At 41.7% G+C, this 27,372-nt stretch overlaps 1 protein-coding gene across 5 annotated transcripts in view; it reads left to right on the forward strand.

Moving 5' to 3' along the window:
• Nucleotides 1-27,372, forward strand: part of OSBPL5 (oxysterol binding protein like 5) — a 132,507-nt gene that overhangs the window by 82,709 nt on the left and 22,426 nt on the right. For all 5 annotated transcript variants that reach the window (XM_082761098.1, XM_082761096.1, XM_082761099.1 and 2 more), the window contains exons 4-8: nucleotides 5,249-5,329; nucleotides 5,996-6,097; nucleotides 7,620-7,823; nucleotides 13,253-13,337; nucleotides 22,678-22,849. In XM_082761098.1, the coding sequence (XP_082617224.1) occupies nucleotides 5,249-5,329; nucleotides 5,996-6,097; nucleotides 7,620-7,823; nucleotides 13,253-13,337; nucleotides 22,678-22,849 (644 nt within the window). The remainder of the gene's footprint in view (nucleotides 1-5,248; nucleotides 5,330-5,995; nucleotides 6,098-7,619; nucleotides 7,824-13,252; nucleotides 13,338-22,677; nucleotides 22,850-27,372) is intronic.

The raw sequence follows: 27,372 nt of genomic DNA on the forward strand, positions 1-27,372 counted from the left end.
GTATGGCCATCCCATGAGGCCAGTGACTTTTTCTTTAATTGCAGTGATCTGACGCAATGGAGCAAAGCACTCCACTGAACAGTGTAGCTTGATATTTTGAGTTGCTTGCATAGGTGGCTTTCAGTGATGATTTTCCCTATTGCTGTCACCTCAGCTATTTATGTGTACAGGCTTTTCAGTTTAGGCTCATCATTGTGCTGTGGCAGTGTCGTAGACATAGTTACTGCGTCTCTGTAACATCATTGAAATAAGAGGAATGTTTTCTGCAGCCAGAAAATTTAAGGTGAAAATCATTTGATGTGCTGTAAACCAGCATATTAATTGAAGGGTAATCTTCCTTAATCCAAAGCTTGTTTATCAGCAAGAACCGTCTCACTGACTCTGACGTGCCTTGGATGAGCTGTTAGTTACCATTTTGCAAAAGAATTGTTTATAGTAAACTGAAAAGCAAGTTGTTTAAATACAGTTGAGGTATCTGTGAATATTCACAACAGCAAGAAGCTCTCCGCTTCTGCTAGTTCAAGCTTTCCATAGTGTTGATAATATTGTAGTAGCTTTTGTTTCATTTGTTTTATTCCTTCAGTAATACAGATCCGTAGCACTTTTATGTGGAAAAGATACCGGAGAAGTTACATGTGAGCAAGGACATGTCTCCCCCATGATGACTGTTTTTGGTTTTGTGAAATGTAACTTCTGATCCCAGGTACTTTTGTTCTGCCTTCAAATCCGCATTGGATTTTGTCTCTCTCTCACTTGGAACAAAGAAGAAAAAAGTGCAACTCGTAAGCAGTCACTGCTGTTAACGTGTAGACCACAGCTTGAGAATGATGTTATTTAAATACGTCTGACTTGGAGTAATTCTGTCTGATTGTCTCTCAGTACACATTATTTTGTGTTCATCCCATGCAGCAAGGATTGTTTGTGCTGAACAAAACCGTATATTCCTCTTGCTATTATCCAGGGCATGGTGGGCTGGCATCCCCCTGCCAGAGTTGATCAGACAGTTCTGTGACATGGCTTGGTGTCCCCTGGAAGCGAAGGAACCAAAAGACACTGTAGCAGAAGTGTGCTGTTGTGAGGACGCTGTGTGCCTTCTTACAGAGCCTAGCCAATGCGTGAGGGTAGTGTGATCACTGCTAACGATCAGCAGTGGATCCCAGGAGCTGCATGGCTGAGATGAAAGGCAGCAGAGACTTAGTAGGGATAAGAAGTGTGCCTCTGAGCAGAGTACGTCTTGTCATCACCCTGGAAGGTCATCACTCACTCCTGGAAAGGACAGATCTGGTTAGAGAACTGGGAGTGGCAACACATTCCACCCTCACAAGTGCTGTGACATGCCCTGGAAAAGTTTTTGGCAGATTAACCATCTTCTAGCCTTAGGAGAAACAGCAGATAGAAAAACATTTTCTCATTAGAATACTACAGTGTCTTTTTTCATTTTACAAAGGACACCAATTCCCTACTCTCCCATTGTATAAAGCCTCTTCCCTGGTTAATGCTGTTCACGTGTTGTTGCAGAGGGGACCACACTAGGATTGCTTGCCCAAGCATTATCCCGTTGTCCTTGACATAATTGCTGTGGTGACAAAAGGCTTCTTTAGTTTCCTGCCAGGCTGAGAACAGCATGTAGACAGAAGGACATCATTACACTCTCTTGACATGTCCTAGTGCTCTTGTAAGGTCCCACTGTGTTTTGGGGATCTTCACAGCTGACGGCCTGGATTTACTGAACCTTATATATACCATGAAGTGCAAACAAAACTATTACAACAGCTTCATGCAAAAGCACGAAACCATATTATTTCAAGACACTTCGCAGGTTAAACCTGGGAAAACCGGGAGGGGCTGTGGTATATATTCCTGTCCCATAAAAAGGCAGGAACTTTAAAAACCAAGACACAGTGCTTTTCACCCTGTAGAACTGGAGATCACCTGCAAGCTAAGTGCTCTTTAGGATCTGTGATAACGCATCGTCATCAGCACACAAAGAAGCAAAGCTGGCAGGGAGAAGCAATCTGTTTGCCCAGTGAAAATAGCACCCAGGGAACAGTCAAGTTTCTGAAAACAGAAGTCCCAAGTCATGCCTATCTGAAAGCTTTGCCACACCTCCTAGTTACATAGCTTGGTTTAATAAGATTTTCTCTCCTTTCATAAAGCTTGGCCATTTTATAACCACCCTGGGGAGCTGCACTGTCCTTCACACACCGTTCTCATCACTGTTTTGGGGACATGGCAGCACAGATACTTATTTTCCCATGCCTAGAAACTCTTATGCAAGCAGTGAGGGTCTCAAGCTACTGCTTCTTTCTCATCTGTTCTTAAGCCTGTCTTCATGTGCACCATCCTGGTGGCCGTGTTTTCACTTGACGTGTCTGGACACAGCTCAGTCACGGGGGAGGCAGTGCCTGAAGGAAACGGTGCAGCAGTTCAGGAGCCCACCGCAGCAGCCTCCAAGGCTGTTAATCCATCTGCTTTAACCAAGTGAAAGACCGGTTTGTAATGACTTCGGGCGAGTTTCGCTGTTTTTATTGAGCTCCTAAAGACTGCAGCAGTAGGAAGGAAGATGATCCCTTCATCCGCTGTTGTGCACTGGGGCTTTACAGCAGAGCAGCTGGCGGCTGGCAGCCCTGGGCATGGAGCTAGGAGCCAGCACCCCTGAGGGGGCAGAATCAATGTCTCTCTGTGTAAACCACCCAGGTTTGAAGTCATGTGGTTGGTTAAATCTATTTTTAGCATGACCCAGAGAGACTCCAAGCAGGAGGCAGGTGTGGCTGGCAGAGTCGTGACAGTGCCTCTGGCTGCCTTGGCTTCGGTTGCCCATGAGCAATGGGTTTAGGGCTCAGGTTTGCATGGTTGGTGGTGGTTGTTGGAAGCTTTTCTGACTTCAAGAAGATTTCCTCAAGCCAAGTGAGCTTAGGGGGAATGTTTTTATCCAATATCTAAGTGCTAAGGTGTAATTCTCTAGACAGCAAGTGACTAGCTTGTTTTTGTTCATTAAACACAAAGCATTCTTTATATCCTGATGCTTTGCAGACACCTGAACAGCATTTCCTAGAATCTCACAGACATCTGTGCTTTTTCTGCTTCTCACGCTGGCTAATGAGGGATGGTACACAGTGTTTCTCTGTGTGTCTGATCTCTCAGGCTGGAGGGAGTGAAATTACCAATAAACAGTTGGCTCATAATTGTATCTCAAGGACAGGACATTCTCCCTGCTGACTGGGAGAAAGGAGGAGAATTCTCCTGACCAATTTCAGAGGACACACGTCTCGAATCATGAAAGCATAATCTCTTAATAATTCCAGAGGATTCTAGTTCAGAGACATTTAAGCACTTGGAAGTGTTTCCTTGTAAAGAAAAGCTTGTAGTGTCTCTCTCAAATGCCTACCACTGCCCTTTGAAATGTGACAAGGACCCTCTGGGCACAGTTCTCTGCTCAGATGTCTTATCTGTGTAGTGGTCCTCACTGCAAATCCTGTGGTTTTACAGGGAAGTCCCATACACAGAAATGTAAAATATGCTTCAGAGACTGCATTGCAGGTAGAGAAGACTGGTTTAGCTTTCAATTAAAACAAAAATAACAAATATGAAGTAGTTTGCAGGAGTCCAGAGCTGATGTTTTCCCTGAGTGGGTTTAATGTAAAATGGACTTGTAGACTGGACAGTCAAATCAGGGGCCTCACTAGTCTCTGTGTGCCTTCTTAGAGTTTTGATTTCTTTATTCTTAAGGGTTACATGTCATTTTGGTTTTAGTGTGAGACTACTATAAGGGTGTAAGAACAAGTAACAGGTTTTTTAGTGACCCTGGCTCTGCTGCACATTGCACTTGCTGTCCCTCATTTCCAACCTTGCATCACCCAGAAAGACTTTTGCTCTGCAATGCACCTTCATCTCCTACTTCTGCTCCTGCCACAGTCTCCTAAGCATTGGTGGTGGTCCGTTTGCTGCGATATGGTGAAGCATCTGCTTGTTTTTATCTAAGTCATCTGCATGTTTTCATCTAAGTCATGTGTAAAGGACTGATCCAGCTACCATTACATGCATCCCTGCTGACACTGATGTTCAATATGGTTCATGACTATAGTAGCTGGAGAGGTTTCTGTGTCACTGGGAGGGAAAAAGAAAAGTGGGTCTCCCTAAACTGAAGGCACTGTAATACGATTACATCAACTCATGACATACAGGAGAGAGAGTCTGAGAGCCCACTGGGTTTGTTTCACATCATAGCAGTAAATTTGTAAATGGGAACTATATTTGTTACATTTTGTCCTTACTACATCTCCTTTATGTGTCATACTCATTAAATCAAGTTGGCCAGGGACTGAACTTTTTCATAAAACCATTGTGCAAAAGAAGTAGAGACAGTGTCTGACCCCAAACATGAAAGGCTGGAAGGAAAAGAAGTACAGAGAGAGAAAGTAACTTCCCCAAGGTCACCTAAGAAGGTAGCAGAGACCAGCCCAGACCATAATTCTCATGCCACTAACCCTCCCCAGGTTTGGACAAGAGCCTATCCAAGTGTAGACATTGTAGTTGTGAGGCAGTTTCCAGAGAGTTGCACTCGATAAGTGTATGTTGGTCTGGGAACAGTAATATTGTGACCATGTCTAACAAAGTAAAACATTTTTTCAGCCCATCAGCACAAACATGAGATCAGTCTTCAGCCTCTGAAAATGAATTTAAACAGCACTGACAGTATCAAACATGATTTGAAGTGAATATGTATTTTGTGCCTGGCTTCTCTAGGCCAAGATGATGATGATTTTCTGTATTATCTGTAACATGATTAGGTCATTCCTTGCCCACTGTGTTCTTGAACATTTCAGCCAGGACAATGTCATTATCAATATCAAGTCTAGTTCTGAAGGATCTCTACCAGCTTTTATGTATTTTTTATTCCGGTAATTGAAATGATGTAAGATTTGAAAAAATGTGAGTAGTTTTCAAAGTTAGGAATAAGAATAAGGGGATTGTTTTTGTTTTTAATAAAAAATAATGTCAGCTTGGGAGAAATACAAAAAATAAGGGAATTCCAACTAACTATGAGCACATAAAAAGGAAATTCAGAGCACACCACAGTTATGTCATTTCTGAGCCTATCTAATCTAGTGTACTTCTGCTGAAGCCTGCAGTCAGCTCTTTAGCTCTTTCATGGATTCCTGGAAGATATAAACAACCCTTCATTAGAGCTTAGCTTGAACATCTTCGTGTTAACACATTCCTATTTCCTCTCTCCCGCTTTTTTTAGATCGAATATAAGCTTTGCAATGGGTCTGACAAAGAGTGTGTGTCTCCCACGGCCAAATCCACTAAGAAGGAAACATTGAAGGTATGTGCAAAGCAGCCAAGTCAGCATCAGCTGACTTTTCCCTTACAAAACAAGTAGTACCTTTCAAACAAACCATTGGGAACTGCTCTGAGTCATTTCCCAAGACCCAGAAAAGCCTCTGACTCTTCTAAGAGTCATTATAGGCCAAGGGCATTAATGGGCTTTATATACAGTATTAGATTATATATTGCAAGCAGAACAAATCTGTGTAATTATTTTGCTCTGTTCATATGTTCCAGAGCCATAAGGCACCTCAAGAAGACTGTAATGCTTCATTGGCCTTGTTGGGAGGAATATGCCTTGGCAATCTGAGTAAATTATTTGCTTAACACTTGCTTTGTCTCCTAAACCAAAAGTATAAATAATTTGGTTTGGATTAAATTAGATTTAATATTAGTTCTCTTTAATTTGAGGGGTGGGGAGGACTCACTAGTCAGCCTCTCTCCATTCCCCCCAAAGAAAAGAACTGTTTATTGGAGCTTCAGAAGCAAAGAAAGTATCTGCTCTCTTGTTATGTTTTTGTTCCTCTGTGTGCTCATTTCTGGGGAGCTTGTGCTAGGTCAAGTTCTAGCTGTGCTATACATAGCAGTCCTTAATGCATTATGTTCTTTCCTCCCCCAAAGAGGCCATGATTACAGCTGCTATATTTTCTCTGTTCTGAACCAGGTACAAAAAAAAAACTACAGACAGGAGAAGAAAAGAGCTACCAAACAACTCTTCAGTGCTCTAAAGGATCCCAGTGTAGTGATCACAGCAGACTGGCTGAAGGTATTTAATATAGACCATTGATTCTGAGACTCTAGACAAAAATAAGTGAGAAATACTTGCTGTGTCTAGCACCGACTGAAGGAAGACAGACTAAATTTGAATTGATGTTGCTGTAAAGCTGAAACTACATTTGGGGAATCTTTACTTTTCATCTTAACCTAAATGAGTCTGTCTGTTTCATGTCCTTAAGTATGAACAAGGTCTCAAAAACTGCATAGTACAAAAAGGAAGTGATGATATTTCTTTCTTTCCTCCTCTGAAAGAGTCTGCTGACCTCTTCCTGTAGATATGTTTTTGTACTGAGGAGGCAATAGACAGAGCAGTAGCCTGGAAATGAGCAGATACAGCTTGTTCTATTGACAGTTGGATTTGATATTGCCACAGTGCAGAATGAAACATGTTGGACCTGATGACAACTGTAATTTCTCCTTGTGCAAGGACTCAACTAGTGACAGCTTCTCATTGAAGTCCTGAAACTTTGTATGTGGCAAAGTACATGTGGATTGACATTGCAAGAGACTATTAGGGCATCTAGTCTGGTTTGACTGGTCATGAATTGGTTGCCCCTTTTATAATGGCAAAACTTTATCTCCAAACATCTTCAAACAAACAGCTCTTTAAGAAATAAAGTAAATTAGGGATTTCGTGAAAAAATACAATTGTATTTGTCCAGTGTGAAAAACCTCTCGCATTATTCTATCGTCAGAAGCCAGATAAGTGAGATGTGTATCAATTATTTGAGAAAATAGATTGGCAACATGAAAAATGCTGGTTTTTGTAATATAAAATACTTGCTGCATAGTTGTGGATGGAAATATCTAGCTCAGAAACAAATGATGCTGGCCCACAAAAACCAGTACAGCAACATAAGACTTGAGGTTCAGCCTACATATGCTGGAGACGAGAAGACCTTAGGCAAAACCTAACCTTACTGAGAAACTTCTCATTACTGAAGCTGTTACCTTTAATACATGCTATCAGATTTAATGTCTTCTATACAAGAGAGAATACGCATTGAGCTTGACAGAGAAGTAAACCAGCTGGAGAAGGTTTACTTCTCTGTCAAGTACCCCAATCAAGAAATGGGGTATTTGTCAAAACCCATTAATAACTCTGTTCTGCTGAACATTATTAAAATGACTCTGAAGTCCAGTTAGACAAGCTATAATATATTTCTATGCAGTATCCTAATTCACATGTCCTCCTTGATTATTAACAAATCACTCTTACATCAGCCAGCAGTGCTGGTTGCCTAAAAAAATTAAGCAAGCTGCAAACACCAAGCCAGAAATAAAAATATGAAGACTAGGCTCTGATAGCCAGATTTGTGTGGTCTGGGATTTTGGTATGAGATCCCCAAGACTGTTAAGACAATGTAGTGTATCCTTGTGTAAGGAAGCATATCTCAGTGCAGCCATGGGAGAAATGGGTACTGGAAATACTGAATAAATACTAAATAAATGTTGGTTTTGTTTTAAGGAGCAATGTAAGGGTAATGTTTTTTCTTTCTTCCTCCCTCCAGATTCGTGGGACTCTGAAGAGCTGGACCAAGCTGTGGTGTGTTCTGAAACCGGGAGTGCTGCTGATTTATAAGACGCCAAAGATTGGACAGTGGGTTGGGACAATCTTGCTCCATTCTTGTGAGCTCATCGAGAGACCCTCCAAAAAGGATGGCTTCTGTTTTAAACTTTTTCATCCTTTGGATCAGTCTATCTGGGCTGTAAAGGTAACAACCCTGATGAGCTGAACAAGCTCTTCTTGGTCACCAAAGTGTCTGAGCACTAGCTAGATTTATCTGGCGTTGTCAGTATCTAGATTCTCAGTTACTTGGTTGCTGTTAGTGATGGTGAATTGGCTGCATAAAAAGATGAAGCTGAAGCTTGGTTGTGATATGACATTAAAGGAAAACGGTGCGTTATGGTTATACATATGTATCATTCTTGATATATAGGTGTATGCATAAACTGAGGGAAGGGGAAATGCATTAGTGCAGAATCTGTATCAAGCCATGGCCTAAATCTTTAAAAATAGATGAGGAACAGACCCAACTAAATGACTTCCCAAAGACAAGGATGTACAGCACTGCTTTGCACAACACTGGAAAAGGGCTGGCAAAGTGACAAAATGAAAAGGATGAATGATATCACCACAGTGTCTTTTTCTCCCCTGATGTCTGAGGTTTGGGTTTGTTAGTGATGGACTTGGAACTTGGTGGACTGCTCAAACCCTGACTGTTACACAGAAGCGTGACTTTGGGTGCATTGTCTTAGTTTTCTCTTCTTTGAAATGGAAGTAGAAAGACTTTCTCTCCTTCGAGTCCTTCTTCTTCAGGCTGTTGTTACCCAGAGGCTGTATGTACATAAGCTCCAGCAGTGGCCTCTGGATCTCCCTGTAACATAGATCACAGAATCACAGAATTTTTAGGTTGGAAGAGACCTCAAGATCATCGAGTCCAACCTCTGACCTGATTAGTAGTTTCTCACCCTTCTTGAAATAACTCCCTACCAGTTATGAAAAGCTGGATTTCTTTTTCTTCTTCCCTTTAAGATTAGGCAGAAAGCAAAAAAAAGAAAGTAAAGTATGAATGCCTGAGAGCAAAGAGGAAGACCCCAGTACTTCCTTGGAAGCACTGAGAGCAACATCTGTTGGATACCCTGAAGTGACAGAACTCGACTTATATTGAGCTCTTTTTTCCCCTTTAAAATATCAATTCAGCAGAATTGTTGAAGACACAAATTCTCTAAGAGACATCACCAGTGCAAACAAGGTTTACAAGGTACTGCTTTGCTGCAAGGTGGTCAGCAAAGTCTGCTTGGAAAGATTCATGAAAGAGTGATGACAGAATTTGTCTTTGGCATCGGAAGGTCTAACAAAATGGAGGGGAAATCCCGTGGGAACAGATTGAGAAACCTCACTCCTGCTCATCCCTCCAGTTAATTGAACAGTTTTAAACACAGCTATACACTAAGTATAAAAAGTCTTGCAATTTTTAATAGGGTAAGTGGAGAGAATTAAAATGAATTTCAACAACCAGAGATAAGAGCTGCTCTTTTCGTTCAGCTCTAATCTGTGCCCAGATGCATTATTTTAGCTTTATATCCCAAAGGTTTTATTGCAGCTGTGCTTCTTATTCATCTTTCAGAGTTTTGTTGTTTGTTTTATTCAGAGCATGCACCCAAGAAGGCTGTCAATCTTTTGCTGTCCATCAACAAAAAATTCCCTGTGACATAACAGGTCAACTGAATTCTTCTGAAAAGCACAGTCAGGAGAGGCAGGGAAAAAGCAGAATCAAAAGCACAGTCAGGTAATGAAAAGTAGTGTCACTGCCAGATTTGAAGTGTTGTGTTATGCCAGTATGACCTTTCCTACGTATATCCTTCCCTTCGACCATCCAAAAGAAAAAGCAGTTTTTATCAATATGTATATGTATTTGTGTGCATATGTGTATCTAATTCTCGTGTCTCTTGAGAAAAGTATATGATAGAAATAGGAATTAATATATTAAATATGAAAGGAATGTATCCCTGAAAATGTTTCTGTACTAGAGGAAGTCCCGAGAGATTTGAGTTTTAAGTCAAAGTAATATTCTCAGTCACCTGAGATAGATGTTTAGAAAGCTGTGTTCAAGCTGCATAGTAAGAAACCTGAGTCAGCTGGGATTGTTGTTTGATAGATGCTTCCAGTCACAAGGTGAACACTAAAATACACATCAAGAAAAAATCTACCAGAATTGCCTCATGTCAAAGAAGCTGTCTGCACTCTGACAGCACTTTAAGGCTGAAGCTGCTAAAAATACTGTTTTGTTTCATGTCATTTCATGGCCGTCTTTTAAAGCAACTGGAGCAGAATTGACTAATCTAAATTGGTTATGTGTAACTGTGCAAAGAAAGACTATTGCTCATGAAATATGGATTAGCCTGAGCTTAGAGAAGCCCAAGTTACTGTCCATTGTGATAGAAATAAGATCTGGCTAAACAACTTTCACTTACGGCTAAAATGGCTTGTCAAATTTTCAAGGGTTTTCCAGAGTACAGTTGATGGTCTGGTTTTGACTCTCACTATTGGGCTTCCAGCTACTTCAAGGTAACAAGCACCTTTGTACTTGTTATCCTGGGTGCTCTGCAGGTGTTTGGATCTAACTGCGGGTTTCAGCCCTGGGACAGATACCTGGGTTGAGCACTGCCCTAGGTGTTTACAGTCATGCTGGCCAATTAAATTCGATTTGCAGTTATTTAACTTCAGCTACAGCAGGATGAAATTTTGGGATGCCTTTCATGTGGTAGGTAGGTATGATATAAGTCTATTGCTTATAGTTGACATTTAAGTATATGAAGCAAGGAACTTTTTTTCTTATAAAGCTTTCTGGTTTCTAGAGACAGGGGTATGCCAACCTAGGAGTTAGTGTGTGGGTGCAGGCATCTGTCCTCTTTCTTCGCAGAGGCAATGTATGGCTATCAACAGGCAGGGTTTGCCCGGCAGTCCCAAATAAATATCCTAGAATAGGTTGTATTTCCCCTTGAGCTTGCTCAGGAGCTAGCTGAACAGCATGGTGTGGGAAGGCTTTTATTGACTACATCTTGTTCTGGTGTGTATTTAAGTTGGTAAATTAGTTGGGATCAGACCCACTGAATCTGGGGATATATATAACTTCAGTTTTGTTGATTTTAAGAGCTTCAAGTCATTTCTTTAAAGAAAGAAGTTCTAGTAATGGGCTTGTGCTACTTTTACAGTTGTTTGTTCTCCTCCATACTATAACAGTTACTTTTATCTTTATTCTCACAGTTATCCATAGCACTGTTAATGAAAGGGATTCCTCCCTGTTTTATGCTTTGTTTTATGACTCTCCAAGATGAGATGTCTTGCTGTGCTATATAAAACCGTGAGTCCACTCCAGTTTTCAAAGCCTGAACACCCCCTGTTTGTCAGTGCCTTTGAGACTCAAATCAAATGTATAAACAGGAATGGTCTGAAGATGACCCTTTCTTAGCTGTACTGTCTAGAGGCTGAGCTGAGCTCCAGGTCCCTGTATAGCAGGGATAACATTCACATTTAGTGAGAGACAGTCTTGAAGGTTTAGAGTCTAAACTCAAAACAGGCACAGAGCTCAAAGGCAGGGAGACAGAAAGCACCATTATCTCCTCTGTGCAGATACAGAACCTCATTTACTTTGTGGAGATGTTGACTTTATTTTTATGGCCTTCTCTCTTTTCTTCTTCTCCTTTTCTTTCTGTGGGAAACAGCCCCTCCATGTATGAACATGCCTTACCATGAAATATGTTCCCTTGATACAACAACTTAGCTGCTCCTTGTATTTATCCACATGCTTAAATGTCTGCTAAAACCTTGTGCTACCCCATCCTTTCCTGACAACCCCTCCCACCCCCAGGCTTTTTTTTAATATTGGTTCTTTGTATCTGTACCATTTGGTTGTGGGGCAAATATCTGGCTCTGCACTGAAAACACAACTAATGGTGTTGCCAACAATTCTTGAATGTCCTGTTCAGCTGCAAGCTAGTGAAAGGAAGAATGCCATCGGGAATGCTGCCTGATTGCATTAGTGTCACTGATAATGCTGTTCTGCTCTGGATCACTAATCAAATCCCAGCTTTGCTGGTCCTGACTATTAAGCCTTCAGACAGTCTTAATTTTGTGAACCCTGAGCCTCTTGTGGGAGAGAGGAGCAGAGAAATAAGTGAATAACAAGGATCCCAATTTCTCCTGGCAGCAGAAGAACCCTGTGGATATAGAGACAAGAAGCTAGACTGGAGACTGTTGTCTTCTCAGCACTACAACTTTGTGACATAGACTCAGATACAATTTGATGTGTATCATATGCTTTCACTCTTCACCCTTTCCAAGTTTTGGCTTCCTGGGTGGAACTCGAATACAGAAATCCAGATGAAACCACCATTTAACTACTAAACACTTGTATACAGCAGCAGTTTTCAGTAGGAGTCACAGTTTCACTGCTTTCACCATTATTGGGAAGAAATCTTCTCAAGGAGCAGGATGGGATACTCTAAAGGGCCATGCAAGGGAGGAGAGCCATACTCAGACTGCAGACATCTCCCTACAGATTTTAAGTATTGTGTGTGGTATTCTCTAGAAACTAAAGTAATTGTGTATTTGAGAACTTCTGGAGAAAACAGCTTGTTTCACCCCGCACTTAGGTTAGTGGATATGTGGGTATTGGTGATGTTTTCTGCTCTGTATGTGTTTCTGAAGAGTCGACATACTTGATCCGCTTTCATATTGTGTCTTACAAGGCGAGGAAGAGAAGGAACTGGAGGAGGGTGGGTGACTTCGGAAATGCAAGGGACTCTCTTATTTCAAGCATATTGTGACTTAAAGCACGTACAATGGAGACTGTGAAGCTGTGCACACTGGGCAGAGGAAAAGCTCCTTCTTCACAGCTGCTGGAGCTTAAGAAGAGAAAACAGGGAGGAGATAAAGGCATGTGGTTCTGCTCAAATAAGTGCCTAATTCAAGATGTACTCTGTCTCCCTGGGAAGCATTTCTGGAGAGTCAAGCTGAAGGGATTCTGGTGGGATGTTTACAAGACACTATAATCTTTTTTGCTACAGCTCCTAAACTAAAGGCAACAAACAAGCAAAGCCTGGTTTTGTTCCCAGTCTCTCTGAAGCAGCTGTCGCCCCACGCACCCCATTGTAAAGGTTCTCAAAATGTCTGGATATAGAAGTGAAGGGCTGCAACCCAGAAACATGTATCTGTGGTGGGAAACCTTTGGTCCCCAGCCTGTGGTTTTGCCTGTCTTCTCCTTTCCTCCCTCCCTCCCTCCCTCCCTCCCTCCCTTCCTCCCTCCCTCCCTCTAATGGCAAATACAAACACTTGGCTGTCTTTGTCCCAAGCTACAGGAATGAAATTTCTCCATTTCTGAGGATGTGAATAAACAGGGCAGTTTGGGAGCTGAGCAAGGGTTAGGCTAAGCCCAATTAACGTCAGAGCTCATTGCTGCTTTGGAGCTACAGCAGCAATGTCATGATTACTAATGAATCTCTCTAAATTACTCCATCTGCTCCTTCCTTCTTTTTGACTATCACAAACATACACACTCTGCCCAGGAAGGGTAGAAAGACATTGAACGGCCACTGCATCTTCAGTGACTTATTTCTTTTTTTCTGTGTTCATTTCCAGGGCCCAAAAGGAGAAAACGTTGGTTCGATAACTCAGCCTCTTCCCAGCAGCTACTTGATTTTCAGAGCAGCCTCCGAATCGGATGGTAAGTTTTAGTCTTCCTTTACTTTCTCCAGTAACCAGTGTGAATGATGAGGCAAAGTTTAGTGTGGACTTCAAGACTGCAGAAGAAAGTAGGTTGATGCAAAAAAATATGACACACAAAGGAACAAGTAACAGTTCACCCAGCTCGAGATGATGCCCATTAGCGTGGCTCAGAATAGGTAGGGCAGGCTATAGGCAAATTTCATATTCTTTACTGAAAAGCCACCTTTCTTGACATGTGTGTGGAAGGATCTAGACTTCTAGATGAGGGAAAAAACACAAAGTCAGTAAATACTAGAGGATGAAAGGATTTCATCCTGAAACTAGAATGAAACTTTCTTCAGTTTAGCAGAGAATTTAGTGGGTTTTCTGCCTAAGTCTTAGACTAGGTAGGGACCTGCTGGAGGAAAAAGGCATATCCATACTGAAGAACTGTTAATAGATGCCTCTCAACCACCAGAATTCTGTAAATTTGCTGTACTGGGGCTAATGCTGTAGCAGGCCCAGACAGACCCTGGTGACTCCTGTAATATACTGTTCTAGGAATTCAGAAAATTATGGAAGGGAAATTCAGGTCAATAGATAACAAGCATGCCAGCTTGCTATGTGAAATCTCTCTAAATGACTTTAGCAGACCTAAAATATCAGTGATTTATAAGTAGATAAGAAGATTAAAATAATGTTTTCGTTTCATTTGACCTTCAGACTACGGTGTTTTGTATTTTTTTTTTGCCATAGCAAATTAACCCAGACTGTTGTTTTATGGATGTTTTTCACCTATCACACCAGGGTGCCCAAGTAGCCCACGTGCTCATTCAGACGTGCTCATCTAGACTGACTTTAAGGGTACAACAATTGTTTATGGAGCACAGTGGGCTTTAGAAGGAAAATGCTGCTGGTAAGTTTCATAAATTCCTAAAGGCTGGGAATGAGACTTTGAAAACACCAAATGCAGCTTTAACATAGCACTTAGAACAGGAGGAAAGCTGCTTCCATTGCAGGCTTGGCATGCTGTTCTTCCTGCGGCTGTGTAAAGAGCTGTTCACAGTGAGGTATACCATCTCGACAGTGAAAGCTGCTTGCAGCTGCCAGTACAGTGAAATGGTATAAGCGGTATGTGTATAGAGCTGTATAAGCACATTTATTTCTTTTTTACATTTTTGCAGCTTACGGAACAGCACAGCTTATTCGTGTAAAGGCATACAGGATTTTACATGGCTCCAAATATCACCTGTCTTGAGAGGTTGATACAGTAGTCTCTTGGGGGAAAAAAAAGTGCCTCTGAGGTAGAGCTGATCAATTACAGGCATTTCAAACCCTAGTTAGACAGACAGCCTGCAGAGCAGATATATAGAAGAGTTCTACGGGGTTCTTAGGCAAGTGAGTAACTTCATTAACTGTCTGACAATCCAGATTTTCTAAATTATTATTTCTTTAGAGATTGATGTAACTTGCCTTTCCATTAACTTAATTAGAAAACGCACAAAGGGAGCAATGTAGACATTGCATGCATTCAAGAAAAATTGCTGTCTGATAATGTCATTTTCTTGTGGCATTTTAACTGTCTTCTAAATGAAAACTTTAATTCCGGGGGAAACCTAATGATTAAATGTTAAAGCCAGCCTGGCAAAGAGACTTGTGGCTGAACTTCTAATCTTTCTTTTATGATGACTGTTATAGAGCAGTTATGTGGAGTAGAATAGCTTTAGATTTGTTCTAACTACCCTCAGTCATGAAGCTCCCAAGCTAGCTATAGTCCCCAAGAGATCATCAGATGTAAGATTTTTCTGTCTGTGATCTCTCCGACTGGGTCATACATTGTAATGCTGGAAAAGCACAAAAGGGACCATGTCTGGCACATGAGCATTTTCAATATTTAAAGGCCTGTGGGAAGCTTTCTGCCCAGTGAATTATTATGTCAGTGGTATCATAAGAGCTTAAAATAGTGACTTACTGGAACTTATTTTTAAAGCTAAGATATTGGCCAAGATTCCTGGGAAGCAGACGGAGACCAGGCAGGTCAAAGTAGAATCGCTTTTTCATTTACTTTGCTGTTTCTCTACAGTAGGGTTGTATAGTTAGATGGAAAGCTACCGTGATCAGAGGAAGGAGGGACTGAGAAGCCTCTCAGTCAAATATCACAAATCTGTTTGTGGGAAGTAGCTAAGACCTTTGGTTAAGGATGAAGCAGTATATGTTGTGAACACCACTAGCAATGCCCTAGATTCACCTGCAGAGATTTGGAACAGGCACATTATGGCTTAGTAGATTCTGAGAATTAATCTGAGGAGGTGACCATGACAGCTGACATGGGAAGCTTTGGGATCTGTCCGTTTGGCTGTGAACTTCACAAAAAATTGTGATGTAACATTGCACCAGAAATACTAGCATGAAACATGGTGTAACTTTCAGCTGAATTAGAGTATTTGAGTTGGCAGCTGAGGTCAGTGAGCTGTGAGAAGTGTCTGTACCTTCTGCAGGAAGGGAAGGATGAGAGTCTGCAGAGAACAGTGAAGAATTCCCAAACTCAAGAGCTGTCCTAGCGTGGTTACTGTACTACATTCCTTTTGTTCACTAGCTGGGCTCCATGGGAGCAGTTTGGGGTTCTTGGCTCCACTGAGCAGTGTAGACATGCTGACAAGTAGCCCAACACATGGGTGTCGCTCTCTGAGATCAGTGACTTGGAAATGGCATGCACATCAGTAGGTAGTGTAAAACATAGGCAGGCAAGGACACAAGGAATAGAAACTGTTGCATTTCAAGAAATCTATATAAAATGCAACAATTTAAGGTTTGTACTCGTAATTAATACAATTTGATTTTAAACCCAGGAGACACTACTGATATGACTGTAGACTGGTATTTGGTTTACCTGTTGTGAATGGGCATCTTGAGGGTGTGCTTGAGTTTATTTCATTTCTTAGTATGCTGGACACCGTAGAGGGTGCAGTTACGGTCAAGAGAGACAGGAGATGAAGATGAAACAAGCTAAGCTAGCTGACATAAATGGGGCAGGCGGAATCTGTTCCCTTGCGGAATGTTAGCGTGTATTTGTAGTATGTTCACATCTCCTCCATAGATGCAGTGTTGTGTGAATCTACAGTGTGTCTGAGGAGATGTTCTGGCCACATTTATTTTAACGCAGTCTCCTGTATTAATAGTGGAAAATGAGCCACAGAGCATTTGGTGAATTTAACAGTAATTCATGGAGGCCTCCAACTTGCTGGGGAATATTGAGTTACAGCATATGTTAGATGTACAGTTCTGCTATCCAGGCAACTGTATCATGATCAGCAGCTACATGGCCTACTTTTTCTCTCAGCATTTCAGAATCCCTTTTTTCCCCTCTGCTGTACCATCTGTGACAGACTGTTGGTAGGATTTAAGGCCTTGACTTCTGGACAGCCTGCAGAACCACTGCCAAGATACAGTAAATTTCACGTTCACAGACCTCAGCAGCAGTCTACTTTGTGATGTGTTTTAAAGACATCTGGAAGGTCATATCAGCCTACAAGCCTCAGCCTGCACAAGCATGGGGTCTCTCTTTTTTAGCAGTTTCAGAAAAGAAAATTGTTTTTTCCAAACCAGTGACTGTGTATGCATTTCAGATTTGTGCTGATGAATGGCTTAGAATTGGTAGCTGAAACCTGTCCTGAGCTTCTTGCCCAGACCATTCTGGGGCTGTCCCTGAGATCCCCAAACCAATCCTACACCCATTTGTATTTCATATCACAGCTCTCCACTTTGCCATGGGCACTGCCACCAAACGGGGGGCTACCAGGGGAGCTCAAAGCAGCAGATTACCAAGGGTTAAAGGCTTGACAGTGGGATTGTAAACCACACTTATTTAGTTGCTTATGTCCATCCCCTCCTCCAGGCATGCTTTGGTTAGCCTGGTGTGGACGGAGCTGTGCCTGGCTTGCAGTGTCATTTCTTTAGTTTTTGCTTGGCACTTGGCCCTTCCCCCGGAACGGGTGCTCTGATCTGGGGAGTAAATTACATTACTGAAATAAGGGCCATACACAGAAGCAACAAACCAAGAGAAAGTGAAATACAATGAAATACACCACTGGATCCTGGCAGTGCTGGAAAAAATAGAAGTTGTCTCTTTAGCCTTGTGTCTGCCCTTCATATTCCTTAGACCTTTCACAGCAGTTTACAATCGAGGCATGTGCAAGTTGACTTTGTATAGCTTGCTGCATACATTGCACCTGCAGCAGTTAACTGAGGGATCACATCTCTGTGTTTTGACAGCCCAAGTGTAAAAAATCATATAGGTGGGGCACCCAAGTGGTACCACAAAATAAGAAGCAGTCAGCTGAAAACAGTGACCTTAATGTTCACTGACTAAACCAAATCTGAGTCTTCCTCATTGTTTGTGATTTGTGTGTACTTGAGCAAGAATTCATCATTTCCAGGTGGCAGTCTACTTCAGGCTGATTTTGAAAAGCATCTATCTTGCAGGTGTGAGGCATGAGGCCAAAAGCTGGATGACTTTAATAATTCAAGAAGAATAATATTCCCTTAGTGATGCCTGTCTGGAGGAATGTATGGTTACTAGGTGTGAGGCTTTTGAAGTCTTAATTGGCAAGAGATTAATCCCAGCTGTTCTGTAACTATAAGAATGAAATGGAGAAAAAGGTTTGGTTTAGTCCTGGACTGAGATTTCATGTGCCATGATATGAATCCATCTCGAGCGTACTCATATTACTGATGAGTGCTGAGAGGACATTGGGTGGCTTCTCTGTGATCTGCTGTTGCAAAGATAGTCTTGGCACATCAAATTATGAGTTGTTCTAGGTGAAATGATGGTAACTGTAAGGAATCCCAAAAACGAACAGCTTTATGTTTCCAATAATGTCTGTTGTTGTTTTGTTTTGTTTTGTTTCTATGGGATATTTTTGTAATTTAAGATCTACTTGAAGACTGGGACATACTCAAGTTACTCCTTGAAGAAATTCCTTGAGCCAAGCCTGGTTTAGTAGCATAAGCAACCTTTAGTTGTTTGGATTTTTTTTTTCCTCAAGGTGGAGAAGTGGTTTTTGTTACTTGCTTTTAGTAGTTTCTTTTGTCCAGAAAAAAAAAAAGAGTCAGTGCAAGTGCATGCTTGCTCCTATTCAGCCTTGCAGCCTCCTGGTTTCTGCGTGGGGCCAGCAGTACCCTGCAGATGCAGGAAGCGTCCTGCAAGGAGCAGCAGTGATTCCTGTCTGCACAGCTATACCACAGGAACCATCTCAAAGGACTGCAGGGTGCTTTTCCAGTCTGCTGAGCCAAAAGGCCTGGCAAGAGCATACAGAAGGTTTTAGAACATATGTGGGATGTATGTTAGGCTTTGTTTTTGAGAAGTCAAGGCAACACATGTCCTTTATTAGTTTTTTGTTTTGTTTTGTTTTGTTTTTCCAAAACCTTTCAAGAAGGAAGGAACTTTGGAACCCAGCTGTGTTTAGGAGATTTTCCAAAGAGTTTCCTTCTTGAAATTGTCACTGATGACAGTCATCATTTTACTATAAACACATCCATCAGAGAAAAAAAGTTAAAGGCCTACTCAGGGGAGACACCTCTATTTTATCTTCTTTTTTTTTTTTTTTTTCAGTGAGCACAGCTAAGTGATGTGCAAGTGTGTTCCTCTGACATCACACTTTCTCAGGACATCTGCCATATGCCAAATGCATCATTATGTGCATTTTGGTCATCATTAGCTGAAGTGATGTAGGGGAAGGGATATTCAAACCAATGGTCCGTGCAAGGCGAGAGGCTGCTCCAGAAGAGAGCAGGAACCCAAGCCAGTGCCAGTGCTTTGGTAGGACAGCTGCTTATGGCACTTCAGCAACAGCTGTGTCCAACGTCTCACTCATTCCCCATCGTTCCCCATCCAGACAAGAGTGGCTGGGCAGACAAAGTGCTAAATACAAAGAAAGGGTCAAGCTCAGGGGTGATGTTTGAAGGGGAATACTGTTTGTAACTCCTAGGCAAAAGGAGGTAATGCAGGTGTTGAGGCGACATAATCTTTGCAGAAATTGTTCAAAAGTGTCATTGTAGTGGATAGAGTAATGTATCATTTGATATAAAACATGCTTAAAAGCCAGTGGGGAGATTCTGCCGTAGGCTGCCAGTATGCTCTTGGGTTTTCCTTCAGGATTTAAATATATGCTTGTTTGAAGCCGTAGTCTATAGAAGATTACAGCTGATAATTGATCACAGTGTTTTACATTACAGTTTTTAAAACCTCTAATGTTCTAAAAGACTACCACTGTAATTCCTTTGCAGCTCTATTTTGCTTCCTTTATATGCATCATATCAGGCTGCCATTCATCTCTGAAGGAACCCACATTTTGCATCCTTCTCTGATCTAATTATCTTGCATACAAAAAATGACTCGAGTCAACCACTCAGAATTAGAAAATGCAAGAATTAAGGTATGCATGAAGCCTTCATGCAGACTGCCATGACTATGGATGACAGCCTTTAATTATGTGACCACATACTTTTTTCTCCTTCTGCAATTCCTGAGGGAGTGAACTCGTCATGTAAGCAATTAAGTAATCCAAGTGCTAGAATTTTCATATAATTTTCACAATAAAGATGAATATTACTCAATAGCAAAACCACTCAAATGTAAAAACATTTCATGTAGGCCTGTAGCAATGAAACGGGTTTATCTCTTGCACAATCCCTGAAATTTACAGGGTATCATTTTACAGTGTTATGCTGCAATTAACACCCTGTTGACTTGCAGAGAGCATAACCTTTTTATTTTCAGAGGAAATCCTATATTTTATGTCTGTTTTTTTGTGGCATGTATTTGTTCGGACTCACAGCACCACCTGATGGCTGAAGGTCTGTTTCTTAGATTGGGCATCCCTTGAATTCACTTTCTCTAAGAAGTGAATACATGGGCAAACTGATGCCATTTCTGATGTTCTGCAGGGCAGAAGTAATGCTGACTGCTAGCGCACAGCAGGTTCCTATAGTGGCAGCTTTGTGTCTCTGCCTTAAAATATTAAAATAAATGTTAATATTATTTTTTAATTTAAGCTCCTTGAATTAGTTTTCCAAAATGATTCCAGTTACTCGTAACCGCTTCCTGGGATTCATATAAAGAGATACAAAACCTAAAATGGGATGTAGCAATTGCTTCTGGCAGTGTGGTGGACGCTGAGGCCTTGGCCAAGCCCATAAGCACACATTGGCTCCAGCAGATACCCCTGGCAGTGCCGGTGTGGGGGCAGAAGAGGTGTTGGTGGGATCAGGCTGGCCTGCTGTGCCTCTGGCCCCGGGGAGAGGGAGCTGCAGGGGCACAGGATGGAAAATGGCTGGGTCCTGGCCTGAGGGAGACTTGGGGCTGACCCTTGTCACCCTTGTTAGAAAGCGTAAATGTAGGCAGAGCATTGTCATGGCCATTGCAAGAGAACATCTTGTGTGCAGAGTGCCATAGAGAGCTGAGGATCTGACCTCCATTACTGTTCCAAAGTGCTTGTGCTGCTGCAAATCAAGCTACCTATCACAGCACCTACTTCTACAAGCCCATTGAATATAAAAATATCTTGACATTTGCAGTATTTCCAAATGTCACATGGTGCAGTCCTCACTATCCATGCACAGGAAAGGAGAAGAAAAGAAAAACAAGGAGAGAGGAAAGTCAAAGAAGATGAGCGCTAGTAGTGTCCTCCCTTGTATGGAATAGCCTGAAACAAGTTTTCATCTTGATGGGGTGGTGGGAGCAGGGATATGCAGGGGAGAGTGGATTTGTGCTCAGCGCAGCCGTTAACTCTAATGGGTTAGCCATGCAAATCCTCCACATGGTGAGAAGGGAATAAATCTCTGCATGTAGAGCCTTAATGCAAGAATCTCCGTTAAATACAAAATAGTGTGAAATCAATTCCAACAGCCTTCAGCCTTCCTAATCTTTTATTAACCATTATGTGTGGCATTATTATTAAACCATAAGCTGATGCAGAAGGAATTTATGGGTTGAAATTGGAATAAATGGCTGATCTCCGTGGTGTTTATGCCTCAGTGTTGAAGTGGAATTCTGCAACTTCTGTTGTTTTTTCTCTCTCTTATTGGTTGCAGCTTTGTACCAAAGTAAGCACTGAAAGCTACTCAAATTTATAAACACGTTTTTTTTGTGCATATGACCTAGATTGTCTTAAACTCTCATTGATCTTATAGAGACATAGTTTGGTCATATCGAAGTCAATGGGAGTGCTGCCCAAGAGAACAGTTGCATCTCAGTGAGGTTTACAAATAGCTTAATGCTAGGAGTGTGATAGGACCAAATGTAATGGCAGCCATTTCCCAAATGGGACCTAGGAGTGGATGTGGTCCAGGAGGAACCTGTTTGTAGCACATGCCATTGACTGAAAATCCCTTTGTTTTCTTCCCTGCCTCTCAAGCACACTTATAATCATTGCAAAATGTATTCTGAGGAGTGTAATGAAGAGCTCTGTTTCACATGCCAGAAATTAGAGGATAACTTCCTTGATAGCTCAGTTCTTGAATGTTCAGCCAATTTGCAGGTGTCCTGGCCTCATTAAAGACTCTGATACGAAAGTTCTCAGCTGCTTCCAAGAATACAGAGGCTCCAGCATTGTGATGGTTAGACTTTAATGCTACCACACAGCTTTGTGGAGGTGCATGGATCATATCAAGAGGAGCCAAGGCTCTTTTTTGAGTTCCCGTGCATTTCATTTGCTGCCTGCCTGTGGGTCCTGTGCAGACCTTAAGATTATCCAGTGAGGCTGTGCACGGGAACCATGGTTCCTCTCCATTTTGTGCCATGCTTATAGTTGTATTGTTGTATTTGCGAAGTAGGCCCTTCAAGTACATATTTTTTAGGGCAAGATAAGAAAAACTCATGCTCCACCCTGATTACCTGAGGGACTTGGGGTAGGGAATGGAGAAAGGGAAAAGTAATACAGAGAGAGCAGGGAAAATAAACAGCCTGCCAAGCAATTCCCTCTACTCTTAATCATTCTGGCAGTATTGATCTTCCTGGCTCTTGTTTGGACTGATTGCTGTTGGAACACTACACCCCACGTGCAACCCGCAAGCTGGCTTCTAGTTCAGCGATCCCATACCAGCGAGAGGAAGGGGGAGTTGGGGTGAGCTCCCTCCTGAGTTACCCATGCAGATGTATCACTTGTGCAGCCACTAAAACAAACTATTTCTGGCGAAATAATCGAGGGGTTAATGTGTATGAAAAATTAAACATAAGTAATTGTACACAGTGACTTGTGAGTTAAAAAGGTGTTGCTTGCAGGTAATAAGCTTCTGAGAAGCAATGCATGAGTTGTCTTATTTCCTCTTCTGTCCTTAAATAATGCCCCTTGTTTTCACAGGCCGATGCTGGCTGGATGCTCTGGAACTTGCCCTGCGTTGCTCCAGCCTCTTCCGGCTCAGTGCCTCCAAGCAGGGAAAGGATGGAGAAATGAACTGCTCGAGTGATTCAGCGCATGCGGGGCTCAACAACCTCTTGCACTCAAGCCCTCTCTCGGACCAGGAGTTCTTCCAGTAAGATGCAGCTCGTGCTTCTTACAGCAAGAGAGGGAGGTGTTGCATGGCTTTACCTGGGCATCCTTTTAATTTTAGGGTAATCTAGCCAGAGTCCATAAAGGAGATCTATTTAAAAACTAGCCCATATGTTGTTCTGCTGCATCCATTACTAACCTATGGCTTTGGAGAATATGGAATCTACTATCAGCTAGTGCTTGGGCACGCACACTGGAAGGAACCTCAGCTGTGTTCATGCACACAATAAATAATTTTTTCTATTCCCTTCCTGAACTAAAACGCTTTCTGAAGATGCTGGCGTGAATAATGGATTGCTTGAGTAAAGACTGCAGAGTCTAGCCACTGGAGTAGACCTGTGGATAGGCAGACACAATCACTTACAGTGTCTGTCTGTCGGCTAGCACATATGGCTAGGGGTCTGATCTGTTTTTTAATGTGTTCTCTTTGCTAATAACACTGTATCATAGTCAGCAGAGTGCACACACTGCTTCCTTAGTTTTATAATTACTTTCTCTCTCTACAGGGGTTTTGAGTGGTTTCCAATTCCCTCCTTGATGCATCAGATAAATTTTTACATAAGGGAAAAAAGTCCCCATAGCCTTCTTTCTATTCATATTCCTAGTAGTACTGCAGCATTTTGGAACTACTCACATCAAAGATCTATAATCACAAAAAATAAACAGGCTTTATTTGTGGCTTATAGCTAAATAGGCAACCTCAAAAATCCCTCCAATATAGACACTTGGCCCTTGGAGTGGGATCTGGAAGAAGTCGTGTCTACTTCTAGTTCTGCTGATAGGAATGTGACTTTAAGGGCTCACGGCAATGCACCATTGGTCCCACAGTTTTTAGGGTAGCAGTTCTTGCAGTCTGCATGGATGATGCCTAGCACAGTGGGACCTCATGTTTGAGTGGTTTTCTTTGGCTCTCTTACAAATTTAACAATAGGGATCTGAGTCCCCTGCAGAGAGAGGATGTATCTCTGGTCCCATGGGACCAAAGTTGGATGGCAGCAACTTTGGTCTGCCTTTTGCTCTGAAAAGCTCTGCTATTCCCAGTGTGCATTCTCCAGTCCTGCTGTTTGTTTGGATTTTAGCTTGAATTTGAAGAACTTTACTGAAGAGAAGGAAATCTGATGTGTTACTAGGTTGTGTGCATTGCTCTAGTACTTGAGCAAATTCTTCTGTTGTTCTTGGGCTTATTCTGTAATGCTTTACTTCCTTTCTTCCAAAGAGAGTCTCTAAAGACTGGGTTTACTGTGACAATGAATCTGGGAATGCATTGGACTTGTTCTTCAGCTGATGGATGTGTGTATAGAAATCTAATACTAAAATGGAGCCTGCGGCACTGAGAACATTCAGGCAGACCCATGGCTACTGAAAATGGACAGTGAAGACAGATTTTAAAATGTATTTAAAGTATTTCTTCTGTAACATATGATACCTAAGTGACACTTAAATGATGTCTCTGCTTCACTGCTTAGTTGTTCAGCATTAAATGGCCTTTTGAATGGGGCTCAGTTATAGTACATGTGGCAGAGTTTTCAGCAGGGCAGAGGACCCACAGTTGGAACCAGGTTTTTCTGACAAGCTCGGAGTTCTGCTGAATCTGGTTCAAACTGGGGGTTCAGCATCAGGACAATTCACTCTCCTTCCTGAGTTCTACCACAGGTTTTAATGTGTACCCAGACTTTCCCCAGTGTTTACAACCCAGGGGACTTTGATGGATGTGGAAGAGGGGAATGACTTTCTGTTGTCCCTGGAGGAATAAAGCACATTTAAACAAGGGAGAATATAAAACCAAAACTGTGTAAGTGCTGAGCAAAGGGTTTTTGGTTTGTCACTGACAGTGGCTTCCTCACAGGGATTCAATCATTCTAATTAAATGCCTTCCCTACAGGGAGTCATACCAATTAAATTGGCACGCTGTTGTTAGGGGGCCAGTTAATTACATTTAACTCTATCTTCAAATTAGCCAAACTACTCTGTCAAGAAAAGAAGAAGAAAAAAGAAAGGGAGATGATGGATATTACAGGGAGAACAAAACCCAAGGGAATTGGCAAAGGCGAATCTTCCCTTGAGCCAAAGTTGCATTTGTTTGCTGGCTGCTTTGCTCTCTTCCTGCTGGGAGAGAAGTCAAGATTATACACTGATTTTGAAACCTATGTCTTTAGTAGCATATAAAAATTGAGAGGGAGAGAACTGTGCAAGTGTGCTTCTGAATCAAAAGCTAAAGTACTCTTCAAATCTGTGATTTTTAGACAGGTGGGCTTTAGGGCACTAGGCACTCCTCATATGAAGCTTTATTTCTTTTTGCTTCCATGTCCAGCAACCCCAGGAATCTGGCTTGCTTCCTTGTTTGACAAGAGCCAAAGTTTTTTGGTTTTCTTTGCCCTTTGTAGAAGAACAGTATCAGACCCAAAGAAGTTATGGTCACTGACATTTCCAGGAACTCCCTAGAGACTAAAGCACTGGTACAAGACAGATCCGATATGCTGAAACAGTAAGTTAGCCATGAAAAGTTGCAATTTATTCACGTTCATGAGTAAAATGGAAATCTGCTGTTGACATTTAGTCATTCCCTTCCTAGCTTTTCAAGCCTGGTCCAAATCCCACTGGAAGCCTCTGGGAAGGTCTTTACATTGGTTTTAGTTCAAGCTCATGGATTGTTTTTTCTTTTTAGCATATTCTACATATTTACTGATGATTCTGTTAGGAGGAATGAAAGAGACAGGCTCCACTTCAACATCTCAGATTTGTTACTCAGAATAAGGAGCATTTGTTTTCTTTTTGGTTCCCCAGATCAGCTCCTCTGCTCTGGATCTGTTAAGTCTTGCTTTGTTTGTGGCTGGTGGGTAATCATGCACAGTCGAGTGGGATTTCCTATCAGTTTACTTCCCCTTTGGAGTAAATTTAGAGTAAAAATGATTAAGACAGTCAATTGCACCAATGAAACTTCAAATATCTTGCAAGTGCAAGGCAGATGAAACTTTAAAACTCCTGTTCTTCTTACAAATGTGAAATAGAAACACACTATTTCTCAGCCATGAACTGTAAGTCTTAGAATTAACTTCTCATTGAAGTGTGTATAACCCATAGAGAAAAGCCTTCAGTAGGTGAGAGAGCATAGCAGCCACGTACAAACACTCGCATGTTGAAAACTGAAGAAATAAATTGGATCTTTGAACAGTCAGCCCTACCATCCAGGAAGTATCTGTGCTGAGGAGTCATGGGATAATTGCTCTTGACAGCTCTCTTCTCACCTTTTTTCTCCTTTATTGCCTTAAACTCATGTATATGCTATGCTGTAGGCTTCCAGTGTATGTGGTTATCAGTCTTTACACTTGGTGGTCTCTATTTAAAACAAAGAAATGAGATCCTTGCACTAGAACAATGTAGATGTGTAATATCTAATAGCAAGTTATTAGGACTGGAGTGTATGTGTCATTGACTTCAATTTATGACTGTAGGTTTGTTTTACAGTGAAGCTGAAAACTGAAAACCCTGTAGCTTATATATATACACATCCACACACACAGACATATATGCATATATACATATATATGCAAATGGAGTTAAAAGAAAGATTTTGTAAAGGCACAAAAAGCTATAGATGACACTTTCAAAAGAGCTCAGCCTGCTGGGCTTCTCTGGAAACTGAGCTGTGATTACCACAATGTGGCTTGCTTCGCGTGGTAAAAATCAGGAGCTTATTTAAGTGCATAGTTGGAAGTTGAGATCTTCTGAAAAGCTGATGACAGTTCTCTGTTCTGAATCCTTTCTGTTTTGATTTTTTTAAAGTCTGGCTCTAACTACTAATGCCTATTTGTCTTAAAACTAAGAAACAAAAGCCAGGGAGCAGGCAATGAGGGATGGGAACTTCCAGCATTAATCTATAGCTAAAATGGAATGTGCCCAGAATGACCTGAGAAAAGCTCTGACATGGAGAAATGTAAAGCTTGACAAAGCGCTCTCATGCACTGAGAAGAGAAAACTTGCTTTGAGAGGGAGGTGGACTACACCAACAAAACTCTTCCAGATCCAGGGCCCGGTTAGATTGTCTAAACTCCTTGTAAATGCTGGAAATCTTTTTTTATTGTCCCAGCCAGGAGCAACTAAGCATGAGGACTTGGGTAAGAAATTTTCAGAGGAAGATGTGAACAGCAACTGAGATGTGAACAGCAACTGTACTAAGCTGTGAAAGAGGTGACGTGTGCAAAGACATGTATGAATAGGGAAAGCTGAATCCCATACTAAACTCCCCTTGAAGAATCATATTTGCTACCTGTTGTACAACCTCCATTTGCTTTTTCAAATGAAGATGCTACCAGCTACTTGAGAAAAAAAATTTGTCTTTCTCCTGATTCTGTAAAGCCTGGATTGCTGAATATGCAATTTACTACTCCTTCCATGCTTTTTTATGCTGCTATAGTCTGGATGTTCTTGTTTTGTGTAGTCATCCAGTCCATGCTTTGAACTGAGTTCTTACATTATTTGGGGGCAATACATTCCCCAGGTTAGTTT

Source organism: Aythya marila, assembly GCF_965140915.1.
Source record: "Aythya marila genome assembly, chromosome: 5".
NCBI classification, from domain to species: Eukaryota; Metazoa; Chordata; class Aves; order Anseriformes; family Anatidae; genus Aythya; species Aythya marila.